The sequence below is a fragment of the Tupaia chinensis genome, unplaced genomic scaffold (assembly GCF_000334495.1).
Source record: "Tupaia chinensis unplaced genomic scaffold, TupChi_1.0 Scaffold149686_1, whole genome shotgun sequence".
In the NCBI taxonomy this organism is placed as follows: domain Eukaryota; kingdom Metazoa; phylum Chordata; class Mammalia; order Scandentia; family Tupaiidae; genus Tupaia; species Tupaia belangeri.
This window is the reverse complement of record NW_006209531.1, coordinates 7,716-31,411: the sequence shown is the minus strand read 5'-3', so window position 1 is coordinate 31,411 and position 23,696 is coordinate 7,716. Positions and strand designations below refer to the sequence as shown.

At 45.9% G+C, this 23,696-nt stretch overlaps 1 protein-coding gene across 1 annotated transcript in view; it reads left to right on the top strand.

Annotated features, from left to right (window-relative positions):
- The window catches only part of SMOC1 (SPARC related modular calcium binding 1), a gene marked incomplete at its 3' end in the record, with an annotated part of 75,071 nt that extends 51,783 nt beyond the window's left edge, over nucleotides 1-23,288 (top strand). Inside the window, exons 4-5 of the mRNA XM_014585377.2 lie at nucleotides 21,560-21,725; nucleotides 23,164-23,288. Of these exons, the coding sequence (XP_014440863.2) occupies nucleotides 21,560-21,725; nucleotides 23,164-23,288 (291 nt within the window). The remainder of the gene's footprint in view (nucleotides 1-21,559; nucleotides 21,726-23,163) is intronic.
- Nucleotides 23,289-23,696: the final 408 nt, after the last annotated feature.

Sequence of the window (23,696 nt, the reverse complement as noted above, 5' to 3'; positions counted from 1 at the left end):
AGAGCATTGGCTTCTGGCAGGAAGGAACCAGATCACATCCTCTGGTAGCCTAGGGCAGGTCCTAGGTCAAGCCTGTAATGGTACTCAGGAAATAATTGTTGAATCAATCAACAGGATATCAGTTTAAATATAGCATGAGGGAGGATTTCTAGAGAGCGGTTAGGCGGAAAGGACGGTGGAAGGAGCTGGTAGTAATACTAGGTCTAGGAGAAGTTATGAAAAAAGTCCCCTGAGAAATGCTATTGGGGTATGGTGATGGTGGTGGTGGGAGTCAAGGTTTATATGGAGAGTGGTGGGGAAGGAGAAGAAGTGTCATGTCTAGATTGTTGGCTGGAATCCGCCATACTGCTACTTTTTAAAATTTTTTAATTTTAAATTTTATTTATTTATTTATTTGTTTTGGAGAGGTTTTTGCTATAGGGCGCGCGAGCTCACCAGACAGACAGAGAGAGACAGAGACAGAAAGCAGGAAGTCACCCCCCAGAGGGGATGACTACGCCACAATCCCTTCTCCTCCATTCTCCTCTCAGGATCTTGGGCACGCACGCACATGCTCCCGGCTTGAGTTTAAGCCACCGGATCCGGGACGCGAACTGCGGTCGACTATGTGGGAGTCCAGCGACATAGCCATTACGCTAACTGCTGGCCCCAATCCTCCATACTACTTCTGATCACTATTGCTGGCTCAGGGCTTTCTCCACTTCTCCCTCCTGTTGTACTGCTCAAGTCCAGCTATCACTCGAGGAGTAAGGGGAAAGAGAAGGGAAGCAGCAGCCTTGCAGGGAGAGGGCACCAACAACTTTAGGGCCAAAGCCATGGAGCCATTTGCCTATCCCAGAAGTCCCCACCTGAAGTGGCTTTGCCATTGTGGTTCCTGAAAACTGAGCTGCCTATCAACTCAACCAGGTGTGCAGTGGGTTGCATGGTGCTGGCATGCTCAGAGGAATGGGAACACCCTTCTTCGTTACTGTCTCCGTATTTCTCAAAACACAAGTTCACCAGACAGGTGGGTGGTGCTTGGCCTGAAGATATATGGGGCCTCTGGCACAGCCCCTGATCATACATGGCTTCCTGAAGGGGCCTGTTGGAGAAGCAGGCAGGGCACTGATTTCATAGTATTAATAGAATGCATGACCATTGTGATGCTGGAATACCGGTGAAGACACAGGAAAGGGGCCTCTTCTGCTGCTGTTTTAAAACTTCCCCAGACTTTCCTGCAACACTGTCCTTAGCCCAAGTGCCTCCTCTGTCTCTCTGGGGTTGGAGGGGGGCTCCCCTGAGTGAAAGGAGTGGTGGAAGTGAGGAACAAAGGCCTCCACAAAGGCGTGAGGAGACAGAAAGCAGTGGGAGCCAGAGGGACCTTTTGGTGCGGCTTCAGATGCAGCATTGTTCATACAGGTGCAGCCCTCTTCCCCAGCTCAATGGCCGGATTAGGCACATTCAGCCTTTGTTCTGACCACAGCCAGCCCTCTGCTCTATTCACGCAAAGGCGGCTTTGTGGGCCTGGGGACCGACACTTGTGCTTTGGAGCCCTGGTGCAGGAAGATGGAGAGACACTGACAGGGTGGTGGTGACCCTCTCCTAGAGATCATTCACAGGAAGTGTGATAGTGGGTGGGGGGTGCAGAGCAGGCTGCTCTGTCAGAGCCGAAAGTATTTGGGGGATGGCAGCACTGATTCTCCTTCTGTCACCTGTCACCCTGTGAGGCTCCTGAGCAATTCTGAGATAAGACAGGCTCGATGAGACGAGCCTTGGGCAGCAGCTTTCAAATGTCTTGAAGACATGGAACTCTTCTTACATCAAATCAAACTGCATTCTTGGAAGTGAGACCACTGAGAGAATTTTGACGATCACTATGTGCAGAGTGACACACACATTATGGTGTGCAAGGCAGAACGTGAAATGGATACGATTCTCTGAGTTTTGCCTAGAGCACAGTATGCAAAAAAAAAAAAAAAAGAGTAAAGTATTGTTGCAAAATCGATCTTAAAGAAAATGTTCACTTTATTCTTTTACTTTAAGCTAATGACCCTTACTGAAAAGTTCTAAAACAAAGGAAATGTTTAGATAGTAATATTTACTTATTATAAGATTCAGGGTGGCAATTACGTGGTTTTAATAGCATTGTTCGTTCCCCCATCAAAAATGTTCATTATTGGGAACCAGCAGTTAGAGTAATGGCTATGTTTCTGGACTCCCACGTAGTCGACTGCGGTTCGCGTCCCGGACCCGGTGGCTTAAAACTCACGCCGGGCGCATGTGCGTGCGTGCCTAAGATCCCGAGAGGAGAATGGAGGAGAAGGGATTGCGGCGTGACCATCTCCCCTGGGGGGTGATTTCTTGCTTTCTGTCTCTATGTCTCTCTCTGTCTGTCTGGTGAGCACACGCGCCCTATAGCGAAAAACCTCTCCAAAAAAAAAAAAAAAAAAGTTCATTATTGTGGCCCAGCCTTTGTAGCACAGTGGATGCCGTACTGAACAGAATGTAGTGCTGGAAGCCACATGGCTGACTGCAGGTTTAGATCCCTGGCCCGTTTGTCCTGAGACATACTGGCGCTAGCATGCCCAAGATCCAATTGGCAGGACGGCTAGGGGAAGGGGATTAGGGCATGACCAGACTCTGTTGATCTTCTGTCTTTCTCATGCATGCACATACTCTTTATCTTGAATGAAATGAATAAACTTAAAAAAATAATAAAATATTCATTCTTGCTTTTCTCTGCAAAACAAATAAAGGATGTTTTTCACTATCATCAGTAACAGTTGTACTGTTAAAACTCTTTGAAACTAAAAATATTTTCCACTTCTTTTTACCATGGTTCTTTATACTGCGATGGGTTGAAAAATCACTGTAGGATGAAATTAGAAAGAGACACTCATACAAATGTAAGCTACAAAGAAATTGCCTATGTTCAGCTTTGTTTGCAAACCAATCCTTACAGCCTTTGCTAGCTTCAGTGAAATTATGTTCAACTATGGAACTTAGTTTGAAAAATCCTGATTTAGTTGATAATAGAAATAATAACATAGTAACATCTGAGATTTAGAAAACATTTTTATGTGACAACCTGTTCCTTTACCCTCAGAACAACCTTTGACACTAGAATTGCTGTAATTGCTGTATTTCCTTGCTTTAACAAGAGGAGGACACTGAGGCTTATAGTGGTGGGTAGGTTGATCAAGGTCCATAGTCTAGGGTCTGGATCCCAGGTCTATCTTACTAAAACACAATGCTTCAAACACCTGCCCTGCATTTTCTGCCCAGTACAGAGGGTCCCTGGCAGAATTGTATCCTATCAAAGGCTCAGATCTGGTTTCTGTTAAAACTGTCACAGCAGATTGACAGCTGGGGTATTGAAGTGGTCTGGCATCCATCTTTGCTGAAACTAAAGATGAGGACAACCCCTTTCCCCCACATTAGAAACAGAATGGTCTTGACTTTGAATTTTGTCCTATGTGTTTTCAGAGAGCAGCTCTCCAGGACGGAGACAGCAATCCCCAATCCATCCAGGTGGGGCAAGCAGGGTGGGTGGAGCTGGACCACAGGGCCTAAAGTGTTGGATCTCAGGAAAATTACTGCTGGAGCCCAGCTGCTATGGCCTATAAAGTATTCAAAAACTTTGTTAGTCTTCCACTTCTCCACTGCCTTCTTGTCTCTCTCCCCAACCCCTGCTTTTTTTAAGGGGATGGTTGGAGATGAGAATGTGGTGCTAGGATATTAGAAATCTACGTTTTCTTTACTCAATCATACAAGGGACTAACCACATTGGACTGAACATTTTACATTGCTGAGCTCTTATGTAGTCCATGGCTGGATTCGGGATTAGCACCTTTGGGTTTTCACGTGTTTCTTTGGTTCTTGGTGGCTGTGATATGGAAGGTCTGAGTTTGAACTCTGGGGCCTTTGAAAGGTTGTTTCACTTCTCTGAGCCACAGCTTTCCCATTTGCAAGACGAAATGCAGAATTTTATCTCTTGGGTTGTTGTCAGACCAAATAAAATAATTTTTTCAAAATACCTAATTCCAAGTCTGTCATGGAGAAGATATACAACAAATGGGAATTCCCCCCAAACGTATCCCACTATGACTCCTTCCTTTCCAACTCCCTTTTAGAATGTTTTGAAATTTTAGCTGTGTAATTAGATGTTTTATAATGTAGGTTAGATAAACATAGTCTTCTTTCTTAGAACGTCTACACTAAAATATAATAGTTTGGGGCAGTTTTCTGGTAGAAACCAAGACTTCAACGAATTTAGATCTGACATGGAGAATTTATTTGAAGCAATGTAGCATCACCTTTAAGCAGCTTTGCTTTAAAATGCAATAGGACTTGGGAGGATATCTTCTATTAAGTTTAAAAAAAAAAAGGTGGGTAATTTAAAAAAGACCCTTTTGAGTGAATATCCTTTACTGAGGTAAAAAGGAGCAATTTAAAAATGATCTTTGCCTTTTTTCCCAGAAGGAATATATATATGTATATATATATATACACACACACCAAGTGTTTCAAATATAAACCAAGTATTTCAACACAAGTTACTCCTAGTCCTATCTTCTTGGGGGCTGGGCCAGGAGACAGTCAGCCCTCTCACAGCCTGAGTGACACAGTATGAGTACTGGATTACCTTGAGCAACTTCTGGATTTGGTTTGGGGGCCACCCAAGTCCCTCTTCCAGCTTGTGTTTTGGGTTTTTTTTAGAGTTGATCTCTTCTTTTGGATCCAGTCTGGAATAGACTGTGATTCAGACCGAGAAGAACCTTCCCTGAGGAGTGCCCCATGTGTGGTGGCACATTCTGTTGTGGGCGATCCCTACTCTGTAGTCTGTGCCTGGGACCTGATTCGGTAGCCTAGGGGTACCTGGGACCTAGAAGGACACCATCTGTATGGGATATGTGATCAGTGAGGATGGACTCAATGCAGCCACGAGCCATGAGGGCAGGGGCCATAGCAGTGTGCTCTTCACTGCGCACCCAGTGCCCTGCACAGACCTGGGCCTACAGAGCGGGCTAACAAATATTTATTGCATGAATGAATGCCCCAACTTGTGGAGCTAAGGTATGCAACTACCTTGTAGGTTTTGAATTATTTTGCAAGGTAGTACATGCAAGGCAATCTTTGTTCTTCATCTTTCAAGAATGGAGGGAGAGTCGATGGCCCTCTCTTTCCCTACCATGCCTGAAGCTAGAGCTTCTTGTCCTTTGAGGTCTTATTTTCAGTCAGGTGATCTTTATTCTTCCTCTATTCTCCCAGTTGATGACCTCTTCACCACTCATCATCACCCCCTAGTCTGATACAGGTGCATGTGTGCCTTTGAAAAGCTACTGGATAGGCTGACAGATCGTTTACACACTGCTTTGGAGTGGGAGATCAGAGTCCATCCTAACTAATGAGATTCAAAGCTGTTTCTGGAGACAAGGCTGAGGACTGCCTGGTTGTACCATCCAAACCCAAGAGGGAGGCTATGCAGTGAGGAGGCTGCTGCCTGTATGGACACTGCCCAGGAGCTCATCTGGGCCCTGCAAAGCTCACAACACCACCTGGAAAAGATGCTGTGTTATTTTGTGCCAACCTTATGAAAACTGTGTGTGTGTGTGTGTGTGTGTGTGTGTGTGTGTGTGATGCTGAAGAACAGGAAGCCAGATCAGACTCCTGGAGACAATAAACAAAAACAAAAACAAAAAGCCTAGAGGTACCCTTCCTCTCCCACTTCAAGTTTGGGCAAGTTTCTTCCAGGCCCTGGCCTTCTGTGGGCCATTGGCAGCCAGGCGTTGATGTTCCTTCCCAAGGGGAACATAAGAATTTGGGGCAGAACTTTCTATGCAGCTTTGTTTAACAGACAGCTCCAGGTCAATCTGATGGGAGTTTTGTGTATGTCTCCACCTCAGCCCTTCCAAACAGGCATATCATAGGAAACTTGGAAACCAAGGAAAAGGGCAGAGGAAAGAAGGCAAACCTGTCACTAACCCATCTGTATTCCTACCGTTTAAAGATAGCCACTGCGGATACTGTGGTGTATTTCCTGTCTTTTCTCCTTCTCTTTTGTTTTTCTCTCTCTGGAGTGGGAGGAAGATGTACATATATATATATACAAGAACTCCAAAAAGGGTGTGGAAAACCAGAATTAAAGTATGAGTTTATTTTGGTGCAAAAACTTTTCTGAAACCCCGAAGGTTTTCTCATAATGTGCACTTGCTATGAGCTTTTTGCAGACTCCTGTATGTCTACATACATGTGCATATTATATACATGCATGTAGATATATTTATAATTATATATATGTTTGATATCCCACTTTGGTTTTATTTCACTTTATGTGATGGGCATTCTTCTGGCCAATAAAAGGTCTTGAGAATCCCTTTGGAGGCTGGACTAAAAGTCTTTGGTATCAAGACTCACATCGGAGAGCTTTCCATGTCCCATTCCGCAGGAGCGTACAGACTTTGTCGGTGTGACAGGCAGGGTCTCCAGAGGACATGCAGCTCAGCCCTTGCTAGGTCCTCTCCACAGGCTGGCTTAACTGACAGGATCTCCCGAGTGCAAAAGTAAATGTTCTCTCAATCAGATTGCTTAATCTTGTGTTTGAGGGAAATCTGAACTTTAGGGTTATAAATGTCTGAACAAACAGAAAAAGACCCTCAGAAATCGGTTACAGGTTTTGATCCTTAAAAGAAAGATGTGCTCTCTGCTCAGGCACAAAAAGGGTTAGAAAACGGAAAAATCATTCTTTCTCTCCCTCAGGAGTGAGTTTGCTTTGGTTTTCCACTGATCTCTCATTCCTGCCTGTAGAATTTGACATGGTTTTATTTACTTTCCCTTGGCCCAGTTTGGGTCAACAGGATTTCTCTCCTGCTCAGAACAGCCTCACACTTGTGTGAAGTAAGATGTGAGGCCGGGCCCTGGACAGTGGTAATCAATCCTTGTCCGGGCTGCACAGTGGGGATTTTCAGCCTGAGATGGTCTGACCACACTGAGTTTTACGTGGCACACGGCAGTTCCACACGGGCCACACTAATTCTTCTTCTCTTTTGTCTGGGACTTTGAAGGCATTTATGTGTATGTGAGTGTGCATACTCATGTGTGTGCATGTATAGCTGGTGTGTGTGGTGAGCTGCAGCTGGGCAGCAGTGCAGCAGGATCTCAAGATGATAGTGGAAATAGAGATAAGTGGAAATACACAGTTGAAACACAGAGCCTCAACATGATTCGTTGATAGAGCAAGCCTGGGATTTCCTCTTCTGTTCGTTTCAGTCTGCACTTGCTCAGACTTCATCCCCAGGGCTTAGCGCTGTAAGGGAGTGGATTTCCTCAAGTGCTCTGGATAAAGCATTTCTTCCTCTGCTATCTCCCTGTCAGTGTAATCACGGCACTGCATAAGTGCGTACGAAGATGAGCCTGTATATATGCCACAGGCCCTGGCCCAGATGAAATGAGCACCAGAATGACGTTTTCCTTTGTGACAATTCCATGACATGGAAAGTACACCCGCCTCTCCATTGAGTTATCACAGAGTGTGAAATACCTCCCAGGGGCTGGGAGGGTGTAGTGCTTCTGTCCTCTCTTCCTGCTGTGTTTAGAACTTGTGTGGGATTCTTTTATTGTGGGTGGGCTATGGCAAGGCTGTGTTGGGACCCTTTGTGTTGATAAGGAGAACAGTAAGTGGCAAAAACAGGAGATATCGCTGCACAATATGTGAGTGACGATTATTTTCTGAGGTCTGAAAACTAATACAGCAACAGCAAGAATCCTAAGTAATGGACTTGTGAGGGCTGAAGACAGCCTTCTAGAAGGCTGGGGGAGGAGACGTAAGAGGCTCAGTCTGGAGGGGCTTTTGGGCCTTTGTACCAACCTAGATGCTGTTGGCCTGTTGCTGTGCTGGGGTGGGGACTCGACTGGAGAGAAGATTCGGAGTGTCCCTGACTCCTGTGGTTGGTGTGAGGGTTTATTAGGCAGGCGTTGTTCATCTCATTCATGATAGAGTGCTTGTGCATGGAAGAGAGACAGAGAGAGAACAAGAAAAGAGAGGGAGTGAAGAGAGAGGAGGGACTGTCCAACTCCTGCTTCCTCAGACTCTCCACCCTACTCTGGGCAAGTGTTGTTAGCCATTTTTCAGCCATGTTTTGAGTTACTAAGGTATCGTGTCAGCCAGCCTGGAAATCTAACAACCATTTCCAGGGGCTGTTTGGAAAATTGATCTCTGGATTCACAGCTGGTCTTTGCAAGTTCTTTCAAACTTTGAGGCTGCCTGTTTAAATCCCATAGCCTGCCTGTTTAAATCCCAAGTGCACCTGTACTCCTGTTACTGTCTATTCTTATAGCTGGTATTCCCAGGCATCTCCTTTATGTGATTACAAAATGACACCACTTTTACATTTACTCCCAAATCACAATGACTCCAAGACCCTGGTCTGGTCGTATAGTGGGGCCCCTGTTAGTCCTTACTTCAGGGCGCCTTGAATACTTCTATAAACTGCTCATACTTTTCCCTTTGCCCAAAGGAAATTAATTTCTTGCAGTGCCTCTCTGTGTCCTATGGAACCACTGCCAGCTGCTGCCAAAGCTATTGGTTCAGAGCAGGGTGGGGGTAGGGGCCACTTCATTTCTGTGTCATCTTTGTCCTAAGCCCTGAAGTAGCTCTCTAGGTGCCCAGAATCCTAAGAGGATTTGAATCTCGCATATCTCTTTCAGCTCCTATCCAGAGTAACACTAAATTGCTATGAAAATGATTCTTTCATTTTGAGACCTTATCCTTTTTTTTTTAAAGAAGATTTTCTATAGGGCACGTACACTTGCTAGAGAGACAGAGAGAGACAGAGAGACAAAAAGCAAGAAATCACCCCCCCCCCCCGGACCCCAACCCCCTCTCCCACATGTACCCAGCATGAGTTTAAGCTGCCGGGTCTGGGACTCAAACCACTGTACTACGTGGGAGTCCAGCAACGGAACCATTACACCATCTGCTGGTCCTGAGACTTGGTCCTTCTAACCAGAGGCTCTCATTACTGCTCAGAAGCCAGCTGGATTGGGATCAACCTGTCACTCCTCCCCAGGCATTAGCCCCACTCTTGGTCAAACCCTTCCCTCAGTTCCCGAGTTGTCCTGTGTCCCTGGATGCAAATGTTCCTAGTGATGGTGGGACAGAGCATGTCACGCAGGAGCAGGCGCTGCAAAAAGAGTATGTGCCCCATTGCCCTACCGGGATGCTCAGCGACCTGTTACACGTTTCTGTTCTTAGAGTGCTCAGTGAAAACATGGAGCACATGGCTGGACAGAGCTTGCCGAAGTGTTCAGAATAACCATGTAAGGGACTACTAACTAACCTTGTCTGAATACACTGTTCCTCCCAGCTGAAGAGACAGTGCTCATTCAGCCAACCCTTGCTACCAGATGTCTATGTCATGAGGACGAAGGGCAGGGTGCTTAGACCCAATCAGGCACCAAGAAACTGCTTCCCTTTGTGCCTTCGAACTCCAAGTCTGAGTCCTCTCTTACAATACACGGTCTCTTGGATGCACCCTGAGTATAAGGGTTACTCCTCATTAATACCATCAACTTAATCTTTTTTTTTTCCCCAGTGGTAGTGGGTAGAGAGAATGAAAAAAATCTGGGTCCTGGAGAGCCCTCTGTTTATTTGATTTGGGGAAGGTGGAGTTGTTAATTTATGCTGGTGGCAGAGTCTGAGGGTGGGAATGTGGCTTTCTCCTTGCCTTTGCTTCATGAGTGAGTTCTGTAGGCTCGTGCTCAGTGGTGGAGGGAGGGGGCGGGGGTGCTTGTACAAGCAGAACATAAAAATAAATGCTTTCTGAGCCTAAAAGGCATGATGTCCTGCTAGTGATCAAGGCAGACTAAAATCTACAGGGTATTTAAGCTACAGGACTTCACTCATTCAAATGACTATTTTTGATCTCACTCGTCTTCCTTTCTCCTTCCTCCAGAGGAATCCTGCCTTCCCCTCCTTAGCCCCTGTGGAAGTGGAGCAGGCTTGTGATGGGTCGGTGAGCTCCCAGGGGGCTGCAATCTCATTCTGCCCAGATAGGCATTCTGTTCTTGGCATTCTCAGTTCTTCCAGTTGCTTCAGATTCCACCTGGCGCATCCGCTTTTTGGCCTGAAATAACCAGCTCGTAGGGAGAAGGCAGCGTGGGAACCGATGTCTGGTGGTGGGCCCTCAAATTTAACCTGACTGAGCCGTGGACCACACCTTGCCTGTAGGGAGGCTGCAGTTCTGGAGGGCTGTGCTGGGTTCAGGTTTGCTAAGCTCATCGTGTGCACTGTGGTCACATTTTTTGTTCAGGACACTCAGCAGCTTCTTGATCCAGATGTACACCTTCTTTGCCATTTCCTCTGTGGCCATATTCAGGTATAGAAACCTCCTAATTCACCTCTTGTTGTCTTTCATACTCTCGCCAGAAATTTCTAAAGCTCAGGTCTGATCTTGTCTTTTACTTCCTTCCCTGGCTTCCAGTTCTTTTATTTTTTTAAATCACAGCTGGGAATTTTCAAGACCCTCTATGATCTCACCCCCAGCCCGGGCCTGGAGCCTTATTTTGTCCATAAATGGTCATTCTCTAAACCATATTTTGAAATTAGTTTGCTCGTCTACTCATGTGTACCTGTTGCTGTTGCTTAAGATGTCTTTTAGACATTCCTTTCTGCTTGTGGAATCCTTTATGATCCAGTTTACACAGCCCTTTCCCTGAGGAATTCTCCTAGACCCTTCTAGCCTGAATTAACCTCTTACTCTGACCACAGAACCCAGGTCAGGGGGTCTGCCTTCAGCATTCTTCATAGCCCTTGGACTCTGTAATTCTTTGCTGAATGATTTGGACGTTTCTTTTCTTCCTCCCCTTCTCTTCCCCTCTTCCTTTTCATTTTAAAAATTGTTTATTTATTTACTTTTAATTTTTGTTGCCTGAAGGCATGTGAACTGGCATGTGAGCTGAGACAGAGAAACGGGTGGAGAGGAGTCAAGAGCGCCGCCCCCCCCTCCGGCATGGAGTGGTCACATCGTAGTCCCTTCTCCATTTCTCCATCCTTTTGGAATTTTGGGCACACATGGACAAGTTTTTAAAGGTGCCAGGGCTGGGAGTTGAATCTTAGTTAGCCATGTGGGATCGCTTGTCCCTAATCACTAGGTTACAGGGCCAGCCCTCTTTTCCTTTTTATGAATTAGTTGTGGCCATCTTACATCTTGGACTTTCCTACAACTGATTTCCAAATATTCTGTTCTTTTGTCTGCTTGTGACTTAGGCTTTGTTTCCTGGCTACAGCTCTCAGAAACGCAATCCTGGGATCAGCAGTTAGCATAATGGCTATGTCGCTGGACTCCCATGTAGTCAACTGTGGTTTGCGTCCCGGACCCGGTGGCTTAAAACTCACGCCAGGCGCGTGTGCGTGCATGCCCAAGATCCCGAGAGGAGAATGGAGGAGAAGGGATTGCGGCGTGGCCATCCCCCTGGGGGGTGATTTCTTGCTTTCTGTCTCTCTGTCTCTCTCTGTCTATCTGGTGAGCGTACGCGCCCTATGGCAAAAACCTCTCAAAAAAAAAAAAAAAAAAAAGAAAAAGAAAAAGAAAAAAGAAACGCAATCCCTATGGAGTTAGCTGTGCTCACGTCAGTCTTTGCAACTAGATCAGCTTTGGGGGGCAGGGCATGTGTTCTTGTTTATTTTCATAACCCCCAATGCACCTAACTTGATACCTATAATTGAACGGAGTAGGCAGGGAAATCTCTAGAAACCTCTTGGAGTGTCTGGGGTGGGGGTTTGTTATGCCTTCTGAAACATCTTTTGGAATCATTTATTTATTTTTTTTCAGTTTTTGCATTTTATGATTTTCTCTTTCTATTTATTGAGATATAATTTACATGCAGTACAACTCATTCTTTCCAGGTGTACACTTTTATAAATCTTAACAAATTTATAGAGCTGTATAATCACTACCATAATCAAGATATAGAATACACCCATCATTGCCAAACATTTCGCATGCTTCTCCCCTACCTCCAAGCCCCAGTAATCACTGCTCTGTTTTCTGTCCCTTTTGGACTTTCCCAGAATGTCACATAAATGGAATCATATAGTATGTAGTTTTTGAGTCTGGCTTCTTTCACTTAGAATAATGCTACAGTTTTTGGAAACTTGATGACCTGGGTCCTAGCCCACCCTGGAAATGTACCCACTTCTCTAAGAGAAGCCCATACATGGGCATGCTTTAGGGGTGCAGATGGGGGCTGTATGGCCTGGAAGCATCTGAGTAAATGCTACCCCCTTTGTGTCCTTGTTAGGGTCTCGTTAGACCCAGGGTCCCGCTGCTTTGTCGAACCTTCCCCTCCCCACAATCTTGACTGGTCATCCCTGTGGCTGGGGGGCACAGTGGAGGAGGGAAGCTTGGTAGGTGGGGGCGAGGTGGCCATTAAATTCCTCCCCTGGGGAGAGGGTGGCGGTGGGGTGACGAAGGTCAGGCCTCTCCTGGCTAAAACAACAGAAGTGGTTCCAGCTGCCCAACAGCTGGAGGGGGGTGTCTGCTTTCCCTCAACAGCGTGAAAAGCCCTTTAATCGGGGTGTGCTGTTGTCAGGCCCCACAGCAGAGGTGTGTGGAGGAAGAGCAGATGCCGCCTGGCCTGCCAGGCCTCCCCTTCCCTCTGACCTCCCTTATCTCCCCTCCTCCATCTTTGCTCAGTCCCACTGAAGCTGGCAGGATGGAGGCCTTCTTTGCACCTGTGTAAATGCAGTGCCGTGGGGTCAGGGAAGGGTGAGCCCGAGCTGGCAGAAATCGGGATGTGGACTTTCAATGCAGATGACAGACCCGATGGTGGGTGGGTGGGCGAGTGATGTTTTATTGTGAAACTGCCCCCTGTTCCCAAAGACATGGCTACGGAGAAGGCCAGAGTCTAGTTTTGCAGATGGTGAAGCAGTGGTGAGAGGACAGGACCTGGTTGGAGAGTAAGAGGCTGAGCTGCAGCGAGACGTCTGGAATGTAGTTCTCCCCTTTTTGCTCCAGGCATTGGCTCCAGGAGTAGCTTCCCCCACTTTCCATAGCAGATTTACCTCCCAGAAATGCTTTGTAGAGCTCCAGTTCTAAAAAACGTAAGTGGACTTTGATTTACAAACAAGACAGAACAGATATCTCCTCTCACAGGAAAGCCCTCTTTGCTCCCAGAGCCCTTCTCTCCTGTCCACCAGAGAGGCCACCACTGGAAGCTCTGACTGCCATTGCCAGAGCTGAGGACAGGATCCTCTCTGGCCAGTATCATGGGGCTTGGCACTTGGTATCCTTTCATTGTGTCTGGGCGGGTAAAGTCAGACTTAAAGAGGTGCCTCACCATTTACTAGTTTAACCTTGCTGAACTTCAGTGTCCTTCTAATTCATTTAAGCCAGAATATTTATTGGACATCCACTTTGGACAAAGCCCCACTTTGGGCAAAGCCCTGCTTTGGGCAAGGCCCCTGTTGGGCTCTGGGGATCCAGTGTGTGGCACCCAGTTCATGGTTCCTGCAGGCAGGGAGCTTACTGCCTCGTAGGGGAGGATGAGAAAGAAGTGTATAAACAACTGTCCATTCAATCACCATCATAGCACAGGTCACAGTGGAAAGTAGAGGATACTGTGGGGGCTCATTACAGGGGCCCAGGCCCATTTTGGAAGTCAGATGCCCCAAAGAAGCAGCCTTTGCACTGAGATTGAGTTTGTAAGGTGAAGCACATTCCAGGGAGGGGCCAGCATGAGCAAACCTGGAGGCAGGAAGGAGCGGTAGATTGAGTTTCTGATTTCTACTGTGCCTGGGACCTATCCAGCAGACATCCAAGTTGGCATTGTCCTCTCTTCCCTTTCTTTCCTAATAGGCATTTGCAGGTGGAGAAAATTTGCTATTATTTACAGCATTCACTCTGAAAAAAAATGAATTCAGGGTGTCAAAAAAATGAATTATGGAATGAATCCATTTTATCATCTGGCTGTTGATCTCATTCAAGTGCATACATGCGGTAGCTGCCAGTAAAGTCACAGCGCGAGTCACATCAACTATTAAAATGTCAGCGTTTTCTGCCTCGATATGTACTCATTCCAGGCTCGGCAACCCAGGGCATCTCATATTACTGCCTGACTTGTGGGCGAGGTGACTCTTCTCCAGGGTAGTGGATGGCTTCCTGGAGGGCTGTGTGAGGAGGCTAAGGCCAGGCTCATGGGGAACAAATTTCACGATTACTGAGTGGTATCTGCCACTGGGTAGATCATCGGGAACAAATTTCACGATTACAGAGTGGCATCTGCCATTATGGGTTGATGGACACTGCCTCAACCACATTGCTATAGTATCTTCAATGACTTAGAGATTTTTTTTTTCTCTTTCCTGCAATTCAAGGGAAAAATACTGTGCTTAATATATGACTTAACTTAACTTACAGATATTCTTTAAAAGAATGGATGTGCGCCATGATTCAGGGCTGGCTAAGGCTGGGGGTAGATTGTTGCATCAAGACCCTATTGGGGACGACAGTCTCTATGTTTCTCTATCTTGCTCATAGAAGAATAAATGTATAAACTTTAAAAAAGAATAAAAAAAGGGAGCACTTCTCCATGATACATTAGGTTGTTGGGAAGTCATGCATATTTTTCTGTTTTTCCATCAAAAAGTAGTCATGACTTTCCCGACAACCCAGTATTTTAGGTAATGTTTGCTGTTCATCCATTCCTTCTTCAAGCATGTATGGAACAACTGCTTTTGCTCAGGCACCGATAAGCCCTTGTTATATAAAAAGGAATAAGATCCAATCTTTTGTAGACATGTGAACAGATAAATGATCAAAAAAAAAATTGCAGCAGGAACTCCCAAGAGCTAATGGTGATTTTTAAAGCATGAAAGCATTATGTTTTAGGACGATTACCTAGTGGCAAGGTGGAATTTGAATTTATCGGGGGAAAGGTTAGAGGCAAAGAGTCAAACACCTAGAGGACTAAATAAAGTTCTCACAGTTAAAAGAGAAAAGGGACCAACAGATGGCATAATGGTTATGTTGCTGGACTCCTAAGTAGTTGACCACTTCTAAGTAGTTGACCACCAGACACGGTGGCTTAAAACACACTGGGAAGATGTACACACATGCCCCAAATCCTGAGAGGAGAACACAGGAGAAGGGATTGTGGTGTGACCATTCCTCTTGGGCTCACGTGATTTCTCACTTTCTGTCTCTCTGTCAAGTGTACACACCCTATAGCAAAAATCTCTTAAAAAAATGTAAAAGAAAAAAAAAAAAGAGAGAGAAGAAAGCTTGCTGGAGACAGGGACTCAGCCAACCTTCAATGATTTCAACCATTCCAAGCAAAGTACCAGTGAGCAAAGTCATAGCGGATGTTCTAGGCCCAGACAAGCTCCCAACTGAATGCAATCAAATGTATTACCTCAAATGACACCACGTGGAGCAGAAGAACCTTCCAGCTGAGCCCAGCCAACCCACAGGATTATGAGAAGTGATAAATCATTGTACGGAATTACTAAGGTTAGAAGTGGTTTATTTTGCCACAATAGTTATATGAAGCCAAATGTTGAAAGCAAGTATTTGGAACTGTGTTACATATGAATTTTCTAAAAAGAAAAGCCTCAAATTAGTTTGAGTTTGACCTGTGATTTTCAAGTATGATATCATAGGGAGAAATACCACTGGCTACTCCAAATTGTGGGCTTCACTCTCCCACATCCAGTGGATGGCTCACTGATTCGGTTGTTTAGTATGCCTTCTATTCCCTCCTTTATGCCTAAGTAATATACAGAAATATGTATATTACCAGAAAAATGCCTGTGTAGAATTGTAGAAACAGGTTAAACCAGTGTAGTACTAGCAGGTGGACGTTAAGACTGTGAGAACAGCTCTAGTTTAGAAAGAATTGACCCTCTCTTCCCAGATATAACCTTAGGCTGGCTCTGTTCCTTACATTATCAAGGAAACTTGGCAGTCAGTCAAACCTAACACAGCTTGTGGTAGTGCATTCTCCTCTGTTGGAGACTGAAGGCCAAGGTCCAGCATGTGTGCACTTCAGACAGAAGGGACTGTTGGTCTAACATTGATTTCATCTACTCTGATCTTTTTTCATGCCAATGGAAGCTCCTACCCAATACTTTACTTTTCCAATGGGAAAGATGACTTCTTCATATGAACCAGGGTACTTCAAAAGGTTTGTAGAAGAATGAGCTTATTTTGGTGGCCCCCCCCCAAAAAAAAATTCGTGCATAGATTTTTTTCATAGTATGCATTTTCTGTGAACTTTTTGAACATACCTCCCCTGTCCCCCTTTTGTCAGGCCTATCTTTCTTTAGCATTGTGAGCAAAACACAAAATGTTTAAAATCATTCACTCTCCAAGGAGAGAGGATGGAAGAGACAACTGCATACGTGTAATTGTTCTGACTCCTTTTGTTTAGTTTCCATATTATGCAATCATATTTAATATTATTATTTTGTTTTCATTTGTCTTTTGGTTAAGAAGAAGGAAGGGAATCTTTGTGGGTTTTTTGTTTTTTTAATGAAAATACTATTTCCCCCCTAGAGGGAAATAGCTCAGTGTTTGGCTTGTTGGGGAGACAGTTTGCTCCTGCCCAACACCAAAAATTTCCACCAATCATGTCTGCTCTTGTGCCCACAACAGACTGTGACCTGGAGGGGTTCATGTCCCAGCAGGGTGACTCAGACAGACTCAGAATGTTGTCTGTGTGCCCAGAGGACTGACATTGGCCACAGGCTGAGGTTGGAGACATCTAACCTGCACCTCCTCCTCCTGTAAGAAGAGAGGAAAAAGCTACCTTGCTGACTTCAGGTGGACTGTGGAAACTCTTGGTGTATCCTGGCTTTTGTCCCATAAATAACGATCTGATTTACTGTCTAGCTTCAAAATACAGACATTCTTCTCAAGACCTGCTTCTTTTTTCTCTTAGTCCAATCAGTCTCAGCCTGGCTCAGTTAGGAAAAACTCAATTGAGGACTCCCGCCCCTTCCTTCCCCTCTTGGTTTATTTACCTTATAGCTGGGCTGTTGCATATGGTAGCCACTAGCCACATGTGGTCGTTCAAATTTAACTAAAATTAAACACAACTAAATATTTGGTTCCTCAGTTGCATGAGCTGCATTTCAGTGCTTAGTAACCACATGTGATTTGTGGCTACTGTACTGGACAGGGTAGATGGAGAACATTTCCATCATTGTGGAAAGTTCTACTGGACTGTGGGATCCAGAGTTTCCCCAGGATGGAGTCCTCTCTGGGCGTGCCTGCCTTGGTATGTCTGTGTATCCTGCTAACATGTGGCTTGCTCCTTGTCACTGCCCTGGAGTGTTGGCTCATTGAAGGTAGGGACTATGTTGGAGTGGGTTCCCTGTTGGTGCTCCTTACTGGGTACAGTAGATGAAGGGATGATGAACACAAGCGATGAGCTCGTTTTCAGTGTCTGTGGGCCCAAAGTAACCCCTATGGGGCCCTGGAGGTTTGAGTGGTACTGTTAGGTTATAATCATCCTATTAAAGCTCCCTTTTTATAGACCTCACCAACTCCTTTAGAAAACAATCACAAATACACAGAGTTCCTAAAACAGATAAAAATGAGACACTGCAGCCTAGTGGAGATGGTCTTTAGTAATGATCCTGTGATGTTTCTAAAATTTTTACTTGGCCTCAGGGACCAGTAATTTCTACATAGGCATCTTTTTGGGAGTTCTTTTGAAGCCAAGGACAAGCTCTGAAGTTGGGAGAGGTGGGGTTTCAGAAGCTCTTTATCCTGTCCACTTGTAGACAGAGTGTTCCCCTCGTTATTGAGCTGGTCTCTGGCACAGCTGCTGTGGCGTCTCTGTTGGCTCAGAGCAGACCCTTTCCAAACCTAATTTATGGCCCATAGTTCAATTCCACGGTGACGCCTGCAGCTCTCTTTTCCTGTGAGCTGCAGAATAGACAACACGGCAACCTTTGTGGGGTTGAAAAGAAACTTTGTCTTTCTCCTTCTTTAAGTGTGTTTTCCTTTTTAACCCTCACTCCCATATAAAAGAGGATGCAAAAGAACTTATATATGATTTACCATATGTTAACTAATTTAAATCTTCACAACAACCCTTTGAGGCAGAGTTACTATCCTCATTTGACTGATGAGAAAGCCCAAACCCAGAGAAGTGAGGCCACTTCCTCAAGATGAAACAGTGACCTTGTGTCTGTGCTGGGATTAATACCCATGGCCTGGCTCCAGAGCCATGCTTCTAACCACTGTCCCACGTCACCTTTCATTGTCAGAGAGTAACACTGTGAACAGAAATACTGACCCAGTTGCAAACATGAAGCCACAAAGTCAAAAACTGCTTACTAAGAGCCTACTGTGTGCCAGATGCCACAGGCTGAACACCCAGATAAGACAGTCACATCCTCTCTGTGAAATTCCTGATAAGGGAACCAGCAGTTAGCGTAATGGCTATGTCGCTGGACTCCCACGTAGTCGACCGCGGTTCGCGTCCCGGACCTGGTGGCTTAAAACTCACGCCAGGCGCGTGTGCGTGCGTGCCCAAGATCCCTAGAGGGGAATGGAGGAGAAGGGATTGCGGCGTGACCATCCCCCTGGGGGGTGATTTCTTGCTTTCTGTCTCTATGTCTCTCTCTCTGTCTGTCTGGTGAGCGCATGCGCCCTATAGCGAAAATCTCTCAAAAAAAAAAAAAAATTCCTGATAAGAGTTCTTGTTCCGAGGTGGAGCAAGAACAGAAAGTGCTCGACCATGTCTGGGAGGTGGAGGGAGGACATGGCTTGAGAAGGGCAGGGCTCAGCCAATGGGGCACAGGGTCCCTGGGGGAGGGGGAGGGCCCCAGGAGGCCAGGGCAGTCATATCACACTGGCAGGTTTTGGGGTGACACGTGTAGGAAATGCTACCAGAGATTTGTGTTCATCCCAGTTCTAGCCCAATGTCCCGGCACCAGAGCACACACGTGCTCACATGCAAAATCGACATTATCCTTGTCTTTATACAGCTCAGGGTGGGGGACTCCATTTTCGTCAAGTCACACATAGATTCGTCATCACATACGATGTAAAGAGCCATGAAGGAAAAGAGAGATGTGAGCGATTACACCTGTGAGTTCCAGAGATGGCGGAACCCGAAACCCGAAGCAGGGTGGGAGCGGATGGGGGAGGAAGATGTGAGTGAAGGCCCGGAGGTGAGAGCAAAGGTAGTCATTTGAGAAATGGAAAGCAGGCCAGTGTGTTGACCAGCAGTGAGAGGGGCACTGAGGCCCCACTGAAGGGTTTTCAGTAGGGGCAACCCAAGGAGAGTTGAAGCTAGGTTCCTGTGTAGCAGTGAACATGCCACCAACCCTGCTCCTTCTCGTTGCCCCTGTCAACTCATCCCTCCTCCGTGGCAGCCTGGGAGGCACTGGCCTTCCTTTGGATGTGACTTTGTGTATTAGTGATTTTTACCCCAGAGCACTGGACTACCAATGCTGTGCTTATGAGACATCAAGAGATTTTCCTCTGAGCTTTGGACAGGATTTGGATTTAACCTGAGAGTGTGGAGGAGTTCTGGGTATCTGAAGAGAGGGCCAAATTGTGCTGTCCATCTGGGTATGGTTTCAGTCCTCAGCCACCCCTGCCTGTGCTGAGCAGCAGCTCCAAAGTGTGAAGTCATGGTAGCTCCAGGAGGGACTGGTGTGAAGGCTGCGATAGGTCTGTGTATTTGTGGACAGATGTGGAGTCTAAATTTGGCTGCTGTGGGGTGTGTATTTCCAGCATCCTTTGGTGCCTCTGGACCTTTATCTGTATTTCTAGAGAAGGGTCAACAAGTTCTCATCTTGCTTCACACAAAGGGCCTGCAAATACACCTGGGACAGACCTTACAGTAACCCCTTCCCGAAACCTCTGTGAGCTTGGTGTGGTTGTTCAGTCAACTCCGGCATTTCCAACGGCCAGATGTATGCTAGCCACACAGTTACTGCGGGATATTCATTCCCTCAACCCACACCGATAAAGAGCCTTCACGGCCCAGGGCTCTGCCACGCAGGAGTGGATAAGAGGGGACTGAGCTCTCAAGGCCCCTGTAGTCTAAACATAGGTTACTGAATAGAAGCATATGGGTTGTAATGGCCCAATGATTGTTCTCCATTGTACTCTAGAGCTGTTAACAGGGGTTCCCTGATAAAAGAGTTCATGGGCAAGTAAGTTTGGAAGATGCTTCATTGTTTGTGCTCCTTGATCTGGTTATTGATTGCTGTGTAACAAACCACCATAAAACGTAACAATTAATTATTGTTATCTAGCACAGTGCTGTGAATTCATTGGGCACAGCTGGGTGGTTTTCACTTGGAGTCTCTCATGCAATTACTTATTTTCATCTTTGTTAATTGCAACTAGATTACAACTGGGACTGGATTCTTTTGAAGGCTTCTTTGCTCACACATGTCTCTGCCTGGGCTGCTTGGGCATTTCTCTCTCCACGTGGTTTTCACATATTCTATTGGGTTGTTGGGGAAGTCATGATGTATTTTTTCTATGTTTTTCTATGCAAAAATGCATCATGACTTTTCCAGTAATTTGGTATCTTGGGCTTCCTCATGGTATGGTAGTCTCAGGGTTGTTAGGCTTCTTGCGTGACAACTGGTTTCCTCAAAGAAAGTACTGTGCACGGCCTAGGAGGAAGCTGCCCGGCTGCATGTGACCTACCTCTGAAGTCTCAAAACATCACTTCCATGACCATTTATTGGCCGAGCAAGTGGCTGAGACCAGTCCAGACCCAAGGGGGAGGTAATTAGATTCCAAGGCTCTATGGGAGGAGTAGCTAATAATTTGCAGCTATTTTAAATTTACTGTACCCTTGGGCAATCACAATGTATGAGAATGTATCGATATTGCCTGAAAAGTTCTGCACTAAAATCTGTTGAATCCAGCATTTCCCAAGCTGATTACTATTGCTTTTAAAAAGCAGGAGATTCCTTTCTCACAGGAAATCCCTTTAGTTGTATTCTGCTGGAGAACCATTGGCAGAAATTGAAGGGTGATAGATTTGAATGCAATACTATTATCTAATAGATAAAACTTCCCAAAGATGAACTTTGGATCTTGGTAGTGATTTCCCAATTTGAAGAAGTACCCAAATAGAGGTTGCAAGACCATCAGTATGGTTGGAGAGGCAGAATGTCCTAGAGGTTAAAGCTTTGGCTTTATTTCTGACAGATCTAGGTTCAAACTCAGCCTCTACCACTTGTAGCTATGTGACACTGGGCAAGTTTTCCCTCTCTAGGCTTTGGTTCTCTTATCTAAAAGTAAATAGTTCCTATTTCGTAGGGCTGTTGTGAGGATGAATGAGATCTTACCTGTGAATACCTGTCCAGAGCCTATTGATGATCAGTACCCATCAGACATCAGTGTTCTTAGGTGTGTGGAGAAGGTTTTCTGTGGTTAGGCTTTGTGACCATCCAGTTCCCTTTACCTCTAGGATTTTATAACTTGGGGTTTATTTAGGACTTGCTTCCCAAGGGCAACTCAGGGCTGTAAATCATGGGCCTACCCCACTTTTCTTACAAAAGTAACCTGTATCCCCTTTTTCTTTTTTTTCCGACTAGTTTCTAATAAGTGACCGAGACCCTCAGTGCAATCTTCACTGCTCCAGAACTCAACCCAAACCCATCTGTGCCTCTGATGGCAGGTCCTACGAGTCCATGTGTGAGTACCAGCGAGCCAAATGCCGAGACCCAACCCTGGGCGTGGTACATCGAGGTAGATGCAAAGGTGAGTGTGTGCACCTCCACCCAGCTGGGGACGGGCTCCTGGGCACACCACTCCTGGCGCTGGGCATGCCTGTGAGGGAGTTTGGAGTGAGCCTGTTCATTTGGTCTGCTATGCTGTCTCCCCCTCCCTTCCACTGGGGGGTAAGAGAAGACAGACTGGTCCACCTGAAGGAAGGAGCACTATTCCAACACTGCCACCAGAACAGGGCTCAGAAAAAAAAATTTTTTTCAGATGCTTAAAATGGCAAAGCATTATTACTGGCTTCTGAACAGGGATTTCAAATTGTTGGCCAACAGAAGTGTTTTGTTTGGTCTGTTCACATATTTAAAAACATTAAAAACATTTGAGATACCATTTTAAACTTGGGAGATTCAACATAAACATCTGGCATTTTGTACTTTTCTTCTAAAATTGTAAGTTTTGGTAATATTTGGTCTGTGTTCTCACAAAACAACACATGGTTAGAGCTGAATAGCAGCTCTCCCTTGAAGGAGGAGCTCTTCCTCCAGGTTGCCACAGTCCTCAGCACTCCCTATAGTCTCTCAGAACCAAATGGCATTCTTCTCGTAGCCAGCTCACTTCTCAAATTGATATCACTTTTCTGAGTCCTGGAGATATTTGGGTTCATGACCCTGGAAGGCTTAGAGCCCTCACAAGAACGGTAGGAGGCTAAGCAGTAGGAGCCTTTGATCTTCTAAAGAAAGTACTTGATTCTTGGGATCAGCAGTTAGCGTAATGGCTATATCTCTGGACTTCCATGTAGTTGACCGCGGTTCGCGTCCGGGACCCGGTAGCTTAAAACTCACGCCGGGCGCGTGTGCGTGCGTGCCCAAGATCCTGAGAGGAGTGCGAAGGAGATGGGATTGTAGCATGGCCATCCCCCCTGGGGGGTGATTTCTCACTTTCTGTCTCTCTGTCTCTCTCTGTCTGTCTGGTGAGCGCACGTGCCCTATAGCGCAAAAAAAAAAAAAAAAAAAAAAAACAAAAAAAAAAAAAAAACCAAAAAACAAAAAAAACCCAAAAACCCTCAAAAAAAAAAAAAAAAGAAAGTGCTTGATTCTTGAACTATTAATATAACATGTCATTGAGACCATTTGGACTTGGTGGTTTTAGAATAACCCAGTGAAAAACAATGGGAGTGAAACATTTCCCCACTCTGGGTGAAGGTAGGGATACTTGGGAGAAAAAAATAAGCAAAATCTGGTATAAACCTACCTCCTCCCCCACACATATACTTTGCTTAGAATTACATCAAGAGAATGATAAGGCAGAGACATTGGCCTGTATCCTTCTGTGGGGAGACTGGCCGTAGGCTGTGTGGGCTTCCAGCAAGTGGAGCACTTTCCTTTCAGCACTCCTACAACTAGGCGGCCATTTTGTCCCATAGCTTCAGCATGGAATCCAAGTGAAATATGAAATATGCTCTTCTCCCCTTTAGATGCCGGCCAGAGCAAGTGTCGCCTGGAGCGGGCTCAAGCCCTAGAGCAAGCCAAGAAGCCTCAGGAGGCTGTGTTTGTCCCAGAGTGTGGCGAGGATGGCTCCTTTACCCAGGTGAGGCCTTGGGCAATTTTGTCAGGGCTGTTTCCTGGACTGAAGCAAAGGGGACATGTCCAGAGAGAGTGAAGGCCTCTTGGTGCCTTCACTTTCTGAGAAAAAGCTGAGTGAGTGGCTCTTCAACCCTCACTGGTTGAAGAGACCCGCCCCTCTTGGGTCCTCCACACCACACTGTGCCAACTGGCAATGGTACTGAAAAGATGCATGGGAGTCCGAGCCAGGAAATTGGCATTGCTCGGTCCCCGTCCTGCCCACTGCTGGCTCCTCTAAGGGCCAGACTTGCGTTTTTCTCTTTTTCTGTCAAATGTGGGCTAATTATTTTTACTTATCCCTGCCAGTTTCCATGGGCAACCCTAGTACTCCCTTCACTGTTTATTGCAACCTCCCCCCACCCAGTACTCCCTAGGCTCCACCCTC